Genomic DNA, 15047 nt, shown 5'->3' on the forward strand with positions numbered 1-15047 from the left:
GGGCTTGACTTGAGAAAGTCATATCCCTGGCGGGGTAATTTGTTGATGTATTCGAGGCCAGGATAATACTGGGTGACAAGGGGGATGCTTCTGTGTGGTCTGGGGGTAGGAACATTGTTGTTGGACGGGGAGGAATGTATTCCTTGGGCGGTCTGTTTGTGGACAAGAACTGCAGGATAGTTGCGGGAGAGGAAAGCGCTGGTCAGATTATTGGTGTAATTGTTGAGGGATTCGTCACTGGAGCAGATACGTTTGCCAGGAATACCTAGGCTGTAGGGAAGGGAGTGTTTGATGTGGAATGGATGGCAGCTATCAAAGTGAAGGTACTGTTTTTTGTTTGTGGGTCTGATGTGGACAGAGGTGTGGATGGGAGCTTCAACAAGATAAAAGTCAACATCCAGGAAGGTGGCTTGGGTTTTGGAGAAGGACCAGATGAAATTCAGATTCGAAAAGGAGTTGAGGTTATGGAGGAAATTAAGGAGTGTTTCTTCACCATGAGTCCAGACCATAAAGATATCATCCCAGGCCAGGGGAAGCAGCTGTTGGGTCTTCAGGAAAACCTCTTCCAAGCAGCCCACGAAGAGGTTGGCATAGGACAGAGCCATACTGGTTCTCATGGCCATTCCCCTGATTTGTTTGTAGGTCTGGCCTTCAAAAGTGAAGTAATTATGGGTGGGGATGAAGTTGGTAAGTGTGATAAGGAAGGAGGTTTTTGAAGATCTTTGGGGGGGGGCATTGGGAGAGGTAGTGTTCAAGGGCACAGAGACCATGGGTATGTGGGATGTGTGTGTAAAGGGATGTAGCATCTATAGTGACAAGAAAGGTTTCAGGTGGGAGGGGAGTGGGAATGGATTTGAGACATTCTAGGAAGTGGTTTGTGTCTTTGATGTAGGATGGGAGTCTGCGGGTTATAAGTTGGAGGTGTTGGTCTACCAGAGCTCCTCCACCTCCAACCTACAATGCTTGCACTTCCATACGTTCTCTATTATATTCTTAGTGTTTAGAAACACCAGTATTGGAAAATTAGAACCATTAGTTTTTGAAAATTTAAAGCAGCAATAGAAATTTGTTTTATTTATTATTGAATTTCATGGCTTTTAAATTGGCTTGTGTTTAGAATTTCTTTCCGTATGTGGCTTGAATTTAAATTTGTCTTTCTTAAATGAAGATGGCATTTTCCCACTTGGGCTGAATTTATACAGGCCTTTCCTTTATTATAAATCTAATCCCTTCTTTTTACACATATTACTGAGTGTTTAGCCTGACGAATGTGCCATATGCATGAAAGTGGCAGGATTCTCTAAGGCTGTACCATTGTTCGCTTTGGTTCACAATCCATACCATTCTTGATTCTTCGACATATATTCAAACACTGCTGTCTCTATCTAATAAATTTATGGCTATGGTACCCCCAAATAACATGTCGTATGTTGGTAACTGAGTTAAGGCATATTACAGGCATTCCTTATTTCTTTAGTTTTGCTGTCAAATTGGGATCTCTCATAGGGGACGATTTTAGATTCCCTTTTGCTCTAGATATATCACTTTAATATGTGCTTATTTTCATTATTTTATTACTAACAGCTTATAATCATAAGCAAGAGCACATTAGAGTCTAATTAGATTCCTTTGAATTATTTGTTTTCATTTCCTTTATGGTTGATGGTTCTTTAGAATTATTAAAATGTTGATTTTTCAAGTTTCTTGCCTCTGTATATTTCTTCATAATATACTAAATATAGTCACAGCATCTGAATCTATGCTATGTGCAATGCTGAAAGCTATGTTACATGTCTGTTTTCAACTAGTACGGAGAAGTTGGTGTGTGTGTGTGTGTGTGTGTGTGTGTGTGTGTGTGTGTGTGTGTGTGTGTCCTCTGTACAAACAGTTGAGCTATTTACTGCTCTAGCATGTTGCAAACATTTTTTGGCTTCAAATTTTCATCATCCGTTCAGGAATGACTTAATTTGTTACTGAAAAATGGAAGTTGTGTAACATACACTTCCTGTAGAAACTGTTAGTCTTTGTGAAGGTAGAGATCTCACTGAAAGCTATTTTATGTTCACATTCCAATGCAGCTTTCATTATTGTCAATTTCTTGGTACCTCTTGTTCAATCCAGTGTTGTTCTGTGTAAATTGTCTGCTTCAAGTATTAGACAATATTTAAACAGTGCCTTGTAAACAATGGGAGTTCTTATGCCCAGATTACCATTCACAGGCCACATGAATTCACAAATTTTAGCTGTAGAGCTGAGACTGACTTCAGGAGCCAGCAAATCTTCAACGTCAGTGAACCACAGAGACGACAAAGCCAGCTTTTACTCTCTTTGTCAAAGGTATTCCACATCTGGTTATCTCTGAAATTGCCTGCAATTATTATTATTATTATTTTTTTTTTAGCCATTTTCACAAAAGACTTTTCATAGGTGGTTCAGTTCTTGTGGCAAGTTTTCAGCATCAGAGATGGTTTCCACTGTATGAATCAACATCCTCAGAACAGTGTGCTTTTGGGCCGAATGATAGTGCCTAAAAACATGCAGATACCTGCCTGTATGAGTAGTCTTCTGCATTCATTGTGTTGGAATATGCATTGGGATTTTTGCAGGTAAGTATATCAAGAAAGAGCTACTCATTTTTCAACCTTCATGAACTTAATGTGGTTATGAAACAGCGGCAGCTGGTGGTCATTTTCTTTGACGGGGCCCAGATAAGAAGTCAATAAACTGCACTGACATTTTTACATGCTGAATCAATCTGAGCAACAATGTTAATGTTGCCAAACATTTTGTATTTACAAGCATTTTCTAAATGTATCCCACCTTCTTAATTTGATCACTTAAATGCTTTAAATCCTCCCATCCAACTGTTGTCCAAAATTATTTATCACCAAACAACACAAAAAACAAAACAAAAAAATTACTTGTGTTACGCATTAATGCACAAGAGAGTGGCTGCAGGTAGGTGTGTTAAGTGATGCAGTTGAAAATTTGTGCTACAGGCCAAAGCTGGTGATCCTAAACATTGTGTAGACTTGTGTAAAGGTGGGAGAGCAGTAATGTAATGGAGATGGAAGGGTTTGCTGTGGTGTGGACAAAGAGGGGTATGCATGAACATGTCCATCCACTGGGCTTGCCTGAGATGGCTCTAAGCCATGCCACAGTGAGGTGTGAGCCAGAGAAAAAGAGACAGCTTTGTCACATCACTACAACTGCAGTTTTCACAGCCAAGGCACTTGAGGGAGCGTGGTCACCTGAAGCTGGCCCTTGGTATTCACTGAACGAGATGGAATGATGTGCCGAGAGGAAGGGTGAGGAAGGAGTAGCAACTAGATCTGGCCCATCTACTGGGAGCTCAGAGTATGGTGAGGCCAAGTCTCTCTGGCCCTTAGGCCAGTATTACACTATCAAATTTCTTTTACTAAGACATCTGACAAAATATTCATCATATTTCTTTAACAAAGATCTCTGACATGACACAAAAATGGGGTATTATACTGTCATCAAATATCTCGTCATAGTTTCTTCATAGTAACATAAGAACTGCATGCATTTTGATGGTGTTAGTTTTATAGTTCCCAGTCACTAAACAAGGCAGTTATTTTTCCAACACAAATACAAAATGTAATTAAACTAATATCCCTCTTCATGTTAACGTTAACATATAATAAAATCTGAGTGCACTGTAATGTATACAGTAACTGAGTAATAACTGTGTCATCAAGAATCCTTTAACGTGAGAAATGAATTTAGACCTAATTATGAGTATATTCACATGCTTGTGACATACTTGGGCTTCAACATTTAGTCGACATGTGTCCACCTGTGCTACATTTGATCCAACAAATTTGACAAAAGGCGACATTTGAAAAAGTTCCCTATTACACTATGTCAAATATATTTGACAAAGTTGATAGCATAATACTGGCCTTAAGAACAAACTGCCCCTGTTATGAACAATATTTAGCTGATCCAAGAAATCTCCCATTTTTTTCAAAATACTGCTGGAGTGCAGACAATATTGGGTCGGCCAGACTATGAACATGTAAAACATTGCCATACTCAACATGATAGTCATCTGTGATTACATTATCCAAAGAAATCAGCAGTAGCTGTGCATGCACTCAAAAATGTTGATAAAATTGCAATCAACACCTCTGTAGTTACGAAAAATAGTGATTTTTTGGGATACCATAATTAAAAAAACTATATAGAGAGAAATATCTCTTACCACCATCAACAGAGGTGCCAATTTTGCATACATAATAAGTTGAAGTGAGCACAGCAGATGCAGGATAAAACTATTGCCTTATACAAGAAAGCACTGAGCACAGGCTGACATCACAGCCAGTAAAATGATGATTAATGGCCAGTTGGTTGGAGTGAAGGGGAATAAACTGCGGTTATCAGACCCTTCATTCGTTAGGGGAAAACCAGGTGCAGTCATCAAAGGAAGGAGGTGAAAAGCAAATCCTGGAAAGCCGAAGTGTAACGAACACAATAAAAAACAGATGACAGTCCAGAAAAAAGACAGCATGCACAAGTCATTAAAAGATCAGACAAGACAAGACATTAAAAAGAATAAAGAGAAAAAAAAGGTGGAAAGGGTAGAGGCCAGGCTGGGCCACCCAGCAAGGTCCACACGAATACCGACAGGGTCAGTTAACACAAGGTAGGTAGTTACCAGACAATGGCAAGGAGCACTCAGCCAAAAGCTTACGGATGGAAAGAAGTCACTAGATGTGGCTGGAAGGCCAACAACATTTTATTTTATTCAATTCAAGAACTCCTACCAAGAGGAGCTACTATTTGGAGAAATACTATTATCGGGAAGGCAGGACAACCATTGACAATGCCCACATTTTGGCCAAAGACAAACCATCTGCTCCAACACCGGAGTAACTGAAATAGTGGCTTAGAACTTGTAAAATTTGGTGGTAAGTCAGAAGCCTTCCAAGGTGTAACAGGTAAGCCATTGTCCTTCTGGTGCTGAGTTGATGGTGTTACTGGTTCCTGAATCATGGGCATAAGCCTCATTTTTGATTTCTGAGCTTTTAACCAGCTTGAGATAGTGTCTGATGGAACACACTCACTTGCTGTGTGTTTTATTAACACTAATAAAACATATTTGTTACAGGGGAAATTGTATTAATTTTGCTGCAATATTTGACCTGCACAGATTTAAACTGTTCCTCTGTTTTGCCTTTGTATAGTTTCATGTGGAAATTGAAAGAATTCAGTTGGAGGGGGCCACTGACCAGTCCAGAGTGTAATCTAGGAATTTTTCTGAATGCAGTTAGATTGTGAAAGGAAACCAATTTGTCATCAGTGTTGGAGTAGTGACAATTTTTATTCTGCCTTATAGACAAAGCAAGGCTGGAAACCCTTAACAAGACTGTTTCAATAGTGCAGCAGAGCAGACAATTGCTCTATGTCTGACAACAAAGACTTTTCTTTACTACTCAGTGGTGCCAAACCTTATATAATTTGCCTTGTGCTGCACACCACTAGGAGCACATGGAGTATGATTGCAGACACATGTGGCACTGAATGATGCCATGATGTTTTGGAGGATCAGTTGAAAGAATATTTCCCACTGCCAAAACCTTCCTCAGGAAGGAGGCACGTCCCCACCCCCCTTACACACACACACACACACACACACACACACACACACACACAGACAGAGAGAGAGAGAGAGAGAGAGAGAGAGAGAGAGAGAGAAGCACACCTCATGCACAAATCATGACTGCTACCTCCAGCCAGAATGCCACTATCAAGCAGAAGCAATTATCCGGTTTGGTGGGGAAGGACAGCAGAGAAAGGGTGGGGGAGGGAAGTGAGCACTGGCTGATGGACCATGCAAGGAACAGCGTCAGGAGTCTGTGGGTGAGGGAGGCAGGTGGAAATGGGAAAGACCAGTGGGTGCATTGGCAGAGAGTGGCACATAGTAAGGGTAAGGGGACATGAATTAGGAGGAGGAGATAGGACAGTGGCACAACATGCAGCTAAACATAACATGCTTGAATTCAATGGCTACTTCACAACCCTTGCCACCTGGATCCTCCACTCAACAACAAGCTTTTATGAATTTCATAGGTGGGGGTTATCCCTACAACAAATTATCTGGTCTCAAAATCGCTCCAGCTGCAACCTATGGTAACCTGCTGTCCTCAAATCCTTCATCCAATGGTTCCCGCCCCCTCTGTCCTACCATCTCCTCTCAAGTCACATCCCCTTAACCTCATTGTGTGCTGTTCTCTGCTGACACACCACTGATATTTTTTTATTTTTCTACTCCCCTTCTTTTGCACTCCCTCCCCCATCCCTCCCACCTACACAGTCTAACCACACTGAAGCTAGCAGCCTTGCCTTGCCACCAACAAGTCCCTGCATGTTCCACCAGGTAGCAATCGCTTCTTTCCCTCCATCAGTATCCTGCCATCGCTGCACATTCCCCGCCCCACTCCAGATTCCTGCTTCTGTTTGACATAATTGCGTTGTGGCCAGAGATAGTGGTCAAGTGAGCATGGGATGTGTGTTTCATTTCTGAAGAAGGCTTTGGCTAAAAACTTAATGTGTAACAGTATTTTCATTGCAGCTGCCTGCAACTCACTGTCATCTTTAGGGTGAGTAGCAATCTATCCTTTTCATAATATTGTCAGTCACTGAATTACCCATATGACATAATGTGTGCTCAAACTTCCTTGGATGAGGTAGTCACCGACGGAGGTCCTGAACAGCTCATCAGTCTACATACAATGTCTAGTACAAAGAGTGCACTATTATTTTCAATGAAATAGATAATAAGTCAGTAACTCCTGGTAACTCTTGTAATTTTCTGTCTATACCATGAACACTGGATCCTTAAGGATTTGAAGTTCCTAATCCAAATTCTGTCTCACTGTTATCTGACAAGTTCCTTCACTCAGCGAGAAAATCCTTTATCCCATAATATTTGTTGCTTAGATTATATGTACAAATGCATAATGTGGTGCAGGGCTGACTTGTCATCAAACTTCCTTTTTGTGTTTGATACCTGGAGTCCCAATTACTCCAGAACATCAAAACTATGTTCCTGAAATAATTTTTCCCATTTCAGGAACTGTGCATCAACAGCGGGGGTTGCTGTGCTCATCCCCACATGACTGTAGATTGTAACACAGCTCTCACCTTTCCCTGGTCATTGACATCATAGTTGAGGTGATCGATGACAGAAGCACCCTCCTCATCCATCTCAAAGCCCACCTCTGAGGCAAGCTCTCGTAGCACATCCCCAGAACTGGAACTGCCAGCCACCAATACATTTCCTAGAAATGAAGATCCACATTAAGTTCATCACACTGACACTGAATCACTTTCATATTGTACACAAATTTAGTAAATATTGCCAGAGATGTTAAAGTCATGAAAAACAATCATTAACTGGTGGCCACTGACAGAAGCACAATAGATAAATATGCACAGCTGATTAAAGATGGTAATTCGCTTCTGCTTAGGTTTTAAGCATTAAATTAAGAATTCAGTTGGCATGAATCACATTTCCCCTCAGGAAATGTATGATACAGAATTACTGCTGATTTCATTAGCAAACAGGCCTGGTAATACCAGATATGTAAATGATCAAAACCAGACCTCAAAATAATCTTAAAATTGGAATACAAGGCCTTCACAGCAAAAATAACTGTCTTATGACCTGATACTAACGTGATCATAAGAGCTGATTCTTACTTATTTTTTCTACGATAATAATCACACATTGAGAACACATGAAAGTGCATTCTCTTCTTTAGGTATGTTGTAACATAATAAAGTCAGTTTTGTAAAAAAAAATAATACTTACCCCCACCATCTATGAATTCAGTTATTGATTCAACACTTAGTGATCCACCAAATTCCTCAACAGAGGGTGCAAAGATAATCAAGTGCTTGTACAGAAATTCCCCATACTTTGACAAGACCAATCCAGCATCATCAGCTGACTTGAATGTTAAAGTGTACCCACGTTCTGTGGAGAAAAAAACAGATTAGAGAAAAATGTGAGGGAAACATCGATGTAAATTTTAACACACATTTTTACACTCAAATATACAAATTAAAATGATTCATTTACTTGAATTAAAATTAGAACATGGTGCATGTTTAATGTTATGTTTACCACTTTTCTGATGGCATAGGTAGAACTTATAGCAAATCAACAAAAATGAGAAAAGGCAAACACCCACCTATAGACTGATAAGTGGTGCACAGACACATGTACAGGGCAAAAACTTAACTAGTTTTCGAGCCATCCATCTCTCTGTAGTGCAAGTACATACAACCCCCCCCCCCCGGCCTCCGAGAGAGAGAGAGAGAGAGAGAGAGAGAGAGAGAGAGAGAGAGAGAGAGTCTAGAGCACTATGCTGGAAATAATGGTTTCTGTACACAAGACAAAGAGAAGAGTTATTTATTTATTATTATTATTATTATTATTACAGGTCTGAAAGGGTCATAGTCCCTTGTTCCACTAGGAATTCACGTACAATGAGAAAAACAAAAATGGTCCCCTTCAGGGCCTTTTGGCCTGGTTTTTGTGGTTGAAAATTTGTGTGATAGTATCTTAAGTCAGATGGTTAAAAATGAGATGAAACAAGGCCACTTAAAACAGTAGCTGGTCATGGGTAACTACTGTCAGTGTGGAAGAAGCCCCACCTGGAGACTCCCCCAAGCAGATATTTGTGGAGGGAAGTGCACTCTTTTCAATTGTCCCACATCAACATAATCAAAGTACACACTAAGCAGTTCATCAGACTCCGTACGACTAGAGTGGAGTGACGAAATGAAGATTTGTACGGGCTAGAGACATAATTATCTTAAACTATTAGATAAATAGTACATAATAATTTAAAAACACATGACAATGCAGGGGGAGAAGGTAATCTGAGGCCTTTCAGGGCACAAGCCACAGTGAGAGGTGTTCCTTCTACACCCACCCCTGACATCTAACATTTAGGTGCATTAAACTGTGTTATAATACCAACTTTCCCCTCAGCAAATGTACAAAATTTTTAGCAGCTATCCCGTCGTCATCAAGCACCTGGACAGGAAGGTAGACGGGTTCATGGCTTTTGTCAGATTATTCTGCAGGGCGCACACTGTGGGAATATGTACTATCAGAGGACAACACAGGCGCAATGGGTAAGTCCTCATGCCATGAAAGGAGCTTGTTGGTAAGTCTGGTATGGCCAAAATGTAGGCAGCATATTACAAATACATCTTTTCGAGAGGCTTGGAAAGAAATGTTCCATGACCTGGTGGTCCTCTTGATCACCCTCGGCTTGCTGAGAGTTGCAGTAGCCTGACATTACATTTCCCATGCTTTCAAAATTTGATATCACAGTTGCAACTGTAGTTCTGCCTGCCACCATAACTGAGTGGACAGTATGCCAGATTGTCATGCCGGGGCCCGGGTTCAATTCCCGGCTGGGTTGGAGATTCTCTCCATTCAGGGACGGGTGTTTGTGTCATCTTCATCATCATCATTATTTCATCCTCATTGACAAGTCGCTGAAGTGGCGTCATCTCAAAACACTTGCACCAGGCGATCAGGTATACCCGCCGGGAGGCCCTCACCACAAGACATTTCATTTCAACTGTAATTCTGTGCTTGGTACTCCAAGTTCAGGTCTTTTCTCCCATGGAGTAAGTTTCTTTCCCAATAAACCAATGTGGCTCAGTGTCCAGATGAATTTTACGATCATTCCGGAGTTGTGAATATCAGTTAATATGTCTTGAATGTTAGCAATCAAAAATTTCTGCAATAGCACTGATATAGCCCTTGTATACAGTTCATGAAGTCACTACACATCATGATATACTTTGTTGTGAGAGTTTTAATGAGTGAATGCCATGCTGAAGGGCTGGAAGATGACCACAGAACAGATCAAATGAGCAAGTTAAATTTGAACGTGACTGTTGTGAAATTCCAGGTCAATTAGGGAAGAGTGAACCACTTGCATCTTGTGATGTTCCTGATACAGTAAGAGCCTGAGAGATGAGAGAAAGCCCATTGCATCTAATGTCTGTAGAATCTTAAATGATATTTCTTGCACATAATTATGCAAAACAAAGCTTGCTTTGATAATGGTAATTGCAAACTGTTCTCGAATATCCACCAGGTTAACAAAATTTCTCCACATATCTGGTAGAATGCCAAACAAGCACTCTATGGACCTAAACTGCCTAGCCCGAGACAGTTGATACAGATTCTTCTTTTATTTGTTGTACTCATTCCTCCATAAGGACATATTAAATTTTTAGAAATACCAAATGCCTCATTTCCAACAGTGATGTATGGCATCAGCACTCCGTTGCTTGACATGGGGCTTCTCTCAGGTACCCATAAATTTTCATTGAGATTTTCTTACGCAAAACTGATTGCTTAAAAACAGGCGATGCACATTTTCTGTATACAACACCTATGTAAGTGAACTCGTAATCATGGAAAAATAATTTTCATAGCAAAATGAGCCCATATACTGTGGCTTTGCATTTCTACAAGACAAAGGGTAAACAATTATTATATCTTCCACATCCTTCTCACTGAGCTGATCTGTCACTATTGTCAGCTGGCTGCTCAACATTTTGGCTGCCCCAACCAGGCTACTGCAACAATTTTCTCCAGCGCATGATAGACTTAACTCCTTCCAAATGTGTCCATTTTATCACTGCTGAACAGCAGTGATGTAACCCATTACATGCAACACAAATTTAAACCACAGATTGTGAATGATTACAGTCCGATTGTTTTTGCAGTTTACATTCACAATGCAATAAAAAAAACTAATAATGCTAATAATGACAGCTCATGTGACAAGTACACTGGTGCAAAAACTGGTTTTTGAAATGTTTTTATCATATCATTCTATACAACAATAATAATGGTACAGAAGTGCAACTTTTAGTGAGAATCAGTCCCAGAGAATGCTGCTAGGCCTAGACAATATGCATAATATTGTTAAGTAATCTGTAGGGTAGCTGGACACAAAAAACTAAATGCTTAAAAGCTTTCAAACTCTATCAATTCAGGATTAGGGAGCCAAGATATCAAGTTTGATAAAAGCAAGCATTGTTCACAAGTTTTGAGCAGTCACCAGAACAACCACAGTGGTCTCACACAGGCACCGTGTAAAAACACTCTGATATGATCTCCCATCAGAATTTTCAAAATACAGAACTAATATCATTCAGTAAATGATCAAGAAACACATTTCACCACAATAAAAGTGATGGAATGGTTGCATGTCGGTATGCACAAGAAAAAAGCACAAAAAGGCTTTGTTTCCGCAGTTTGTAGTATGAGGGCATATAAAGAAGAGCTGTCATCCCATTCATGAACTGATCCACAGACCCACATACTTTAAAGGAACCGTGTGTATATCTGGTTTCACAAGTGTCAATAATAAGTTTAATGTTGCTGCAACATTTCCTGCAATTTGTGACAGCTATGACTACGGTACGTGTCCCACGTAAGGTGAGTGAATATGACTAGGCAGGAATAATGGATCCTACGATCCAAGAACTAAGAACCTCCCGAAAACGAAAACATCTTAAGCATTGGCTCTTTATATACACTGCATTAACTTATGTATTTATATACTTATGTACTTATATACACTGCATTTACAGCGCGTTTAATATTGAAACTAAAATGTGTCCTGTTGCCTAATACAACTAAAGTTTATAAATTTCCAGACTCCTGAAGTACCTGTACGTAATATTTCTCCCAATCTCATACATTTCGCCTTTCAGGCGTGATCAGACACATAATACTGACGATGCCGGTTAACTCACCCTGTAATGATTTAAAGAACATAGAATGTGTTTCCTTTATTGCAAGATTATCCAACAGAACAAGAGTTTCCCCGCCAGCATTTGCACAGGCAAATAAAGCCGACGCGCCAATAATTAACAGGTTGAAAATTCTTCCACCCATCCTTGTGGAAATGCTACACAACCACAACATACACGTCTACTGCACGCAACAAAGATAACACTACTTCAGCGTGTTTGCGACACGTGGTTCTCTCATCCGACGGCATCTAGGTGGCGTTGTCTCATCCCGGCTACCCGCAACGATGTCTACATAAATGTCTGTGCAATGTGCATCTAGCTGGGTTTACACTAGCAAGTCGCTTGCAGAAGTTATTGCTAGCAGCTGTATTTACACAGCAGCACAAGAATTAAGCAAGATTCTACCGCAAGTTCTTTGGCAAGAAATTTGCGTCAACATCTTGCTGATACTGTTTACATATGATTTCAGTAACACTACGAGTGTCAGCCGAAGTGTAAAATGACAAATTGCCGTGTGAGATATGCTGCAGCTCTTGTAATTGTAATGCAAAACGTGGAAAAGAAAAAGAGAAGTATTTGGGTTAGTGAGTAGATAATGAGAAGATCGCAAAATGGTGCCTGTAATAACCTTTTGCAGGAACTTAGTATCGAGAGCATGGATACTTTTGAAAACTTTTGCAGAATGTCCTCAAATGATCCTGGGTATTTGTTGATGTTAATAGCGCCCGTCAAATCAAAACGAGACACAAACTTCGGTACTGCTATTTTAGCAAAGGAACGTTTGCTAGTCACTCTGTGATTTATAGCTACCGGTGAGCTACGAATAAAATAGGCATTTCATTTATTTATGTGAAACATACAACCAAAAAGTTTGAATTTTGAAATCTTTTCTTTGTAGGAGACTCATGCAAGTCCCTAATGTACTTGTTTTATATACCCGTCAGCACGATTTCTCTGATCGTACCTGATGTATGTAGAGCCTTTTTTAACGTCTTGGGAAGAGAAAATTATTTGAAGGTATGTGAAAACACAACAATGAAATTAAATTTTTATTGAAATAAACTGCATTTTACAGAATGATATGCTTATAAAAAAAAATTTTTTTTCTAATGCTCATAAAATGGAAAGTGGCAAGCTAAGTAAATAGAACATGCAATAATTACACACCGTCTTTTTCTAGACTCCTAAAACAACAAGCGAGTGGATACAGGAGGCAAAGGGGTTATGTCTTCAAGTTATGCTACTTTCTATGTACTTCTTTTATAGATGTGTCGAACATCGACGAGATTTCATTTAACGCGCTCATCTTCTTCACTATCCTTAAAGTCTCGGTTATGCACGTACCGTATTTCGGGGTAGCTCTCTACGGCTTCAATAAAATGTCCTGTATCCTGCTTCATCCATTCCCGTTTCTCCTCCATTTCTGAAATTTGTTTGCATATAATACGTAAGATGGTTGCATAAAATGAAGTCACCACATTAAGTAAAATGTTAAATATGAGTGTTATGCAAACGACATACTTACTATAACTTGCGCTTCCTACTTGCAGGAAATAGAAATAAATCCTAAAAGCTGCAAGTTACTTGCAGATACTTCTTGCGTGGTGTTCACACTGGTGTTTCATTTCTTTATAGAGGAAATTCTGTTATGATCTTTGTTCGCACTTCGCAACTAGCGTTGTAAAACCACTGCAAACAAAATGCAAGAAACAGAAAGACCGATCAAAATAATCTAGACATGGCTGCTTAAGCGAAGGCAGTTTCGGCATATAAATTTACTTGACGTGTTGCAGGGAGAATCCGACCAGTGGTTTAATTATTTGCGGATGGATTTGGAAACGTATAACTATTTATGACGCTCGTAACTCCTCGTACAATACGGCAAAATACACTCCTGGAAATTGAAATAAGAACACCGTGAATTCATTGTCCCAGGAAGGGGAAACTTTATTGACACATTCCTGGAGTCAGATACATCACATGATCACACTGACAGAACCACAGGCACATAGACACAGGCAACAGAGCATGCACAATGTCGGCACTAGTACAGTGTATATCCACCTTTCGCAGCAAGGCAGGCTGCTATTCTCCCATGGAGACGATCGTAGAGATGCTGGATGTAGTCCTGTGGAACGGCTTGCCATGCCATTTCCACCTGGCGCCTCAGTTGGACCAGCGTTCGTGCTGGACGTGCAGACCGCATGAGACGACGCTTCATCCAGTCCCAAACATGCTCAATGGGGGACAGATCCGGAGATCTTGCTGGCCAGGGTAGTTGACTTACACCTTCTAGAGCACGTTGGATGGCACGGGATACATGCGGACGTGCATTGTCCTGTTGGAACAGCAAGTTCCCTAGCCGGTCTAGGAATGGTAGAACGATGGGTTCGATGACGGTTTGGATGTACCGTGCACTATTCAGTGTCCCCTCGACGATCACCAGTGGTGTACGGCCAGTGTAGGAGATCGCTCCCCACACCATGATGCCGGGTGTTGGCCCTGTGTGCCTCGGTCGTATGCAGTCCTGATTGTGGCGCTCACCTGCACGGCGCCAAACACGCATACGACCATCATTGGCACCAAGGCAGAAGCGACTCTCATCGCTGAAGACGACACGTCTCCATTCGTCCTTCCATTCACGCCTGTCGCGACACCACTGGAGGCGGGCTGCACGATGTTGGGGCGTGAGCGGAAGACGGCCTAACAGTGTGCGGGACCGTAGCCCAGCTTCATGGAGACGGTTGCGAATGGTCCTCGCCGATACCCCAGGAGCAACAGTGTCCCTAATTTGCTGGGAAGTGGCGGTGCGGTCCCCTACGGCACTGCGTAGGATCCTACGGTCTTGGCGTGCATCCGTGCGTCGCTGCGGTCCGGTCCCAGGTCGACGGGCACGTGCACCTTCCGCCGACCACTGGCGACAACATCGATGTACTGTGGAGACCTCACGCCCCACGTGTTGAGCAATTCGGCGGTACGTCCACCCGGCCTCCCGCATGCCCACTATACGCCCTCGCTCAAAGTCCGTCAACTGCACATACGGTTCACGTCCACGCTGTCGCGGCATGCTACCAGTGTTAAAGACTGTGATGGAGCTCCGTATGCCACGGCAAACTGGCTGACACTGACGGCGGCGGTGCACAAATGCTGCGCAGCTAGCGCCATTCGACGGCCAACACCGCGGTTCCTGGTGTGTCCGCTGTGCTGTGCGTGTGATC

At 41.5% G+C, this 15047-nt stretch overlaps 1 protein-coding gene across 1 annotated transcript in view; it reads right to left on the reverse strand.

The window, feature by feature from the left end:
* Nucleotides 1-12047, reverse strand: part of LOC126092614 (dolichyl-diphosphooligosaccharide--protein glycosyltransferase 48 kDa subunit) — a 41125-nt gene extending 29078 nt beyond the window's left edge. Inside the window, exons 1-3 of the mRNA XM_049908323.1 lie at nt 11830-12047; nt 7841-8005; nt 7171-7307 (exon numbers count right to left, since the gene is read on the reverse strand). Of these exons, the coding sequence (XP_049764280.1) occupies nt 7171-7307; nt 7841-8005; nt 11830-12001 (474 nt within the window). The 5' untranslated portion in view covers nt 12002-12047. The remainder of the gene's footprint in view (nt 1-7170; nt 7308-7840; nt 8006-11829) is intronic.
* Nucleotides 12048-15047: the final 3000 nt, after the last annotated feature.

This window comes from Schistocerca cancellata, chromosome 7 (assembly GCF_023864275.1).
Source record: "Schistocerca cancellata isolate TAMUIC-IGC-003103 chromosome 7, iqSchCanc2.1, whole genome shotgun sequence".
NCBI lineage: Eukaryota > Metazoa > Arthropoda > Insecta > Orthoptera > Acrididae > Schistocerca > Schistocerca cancellata.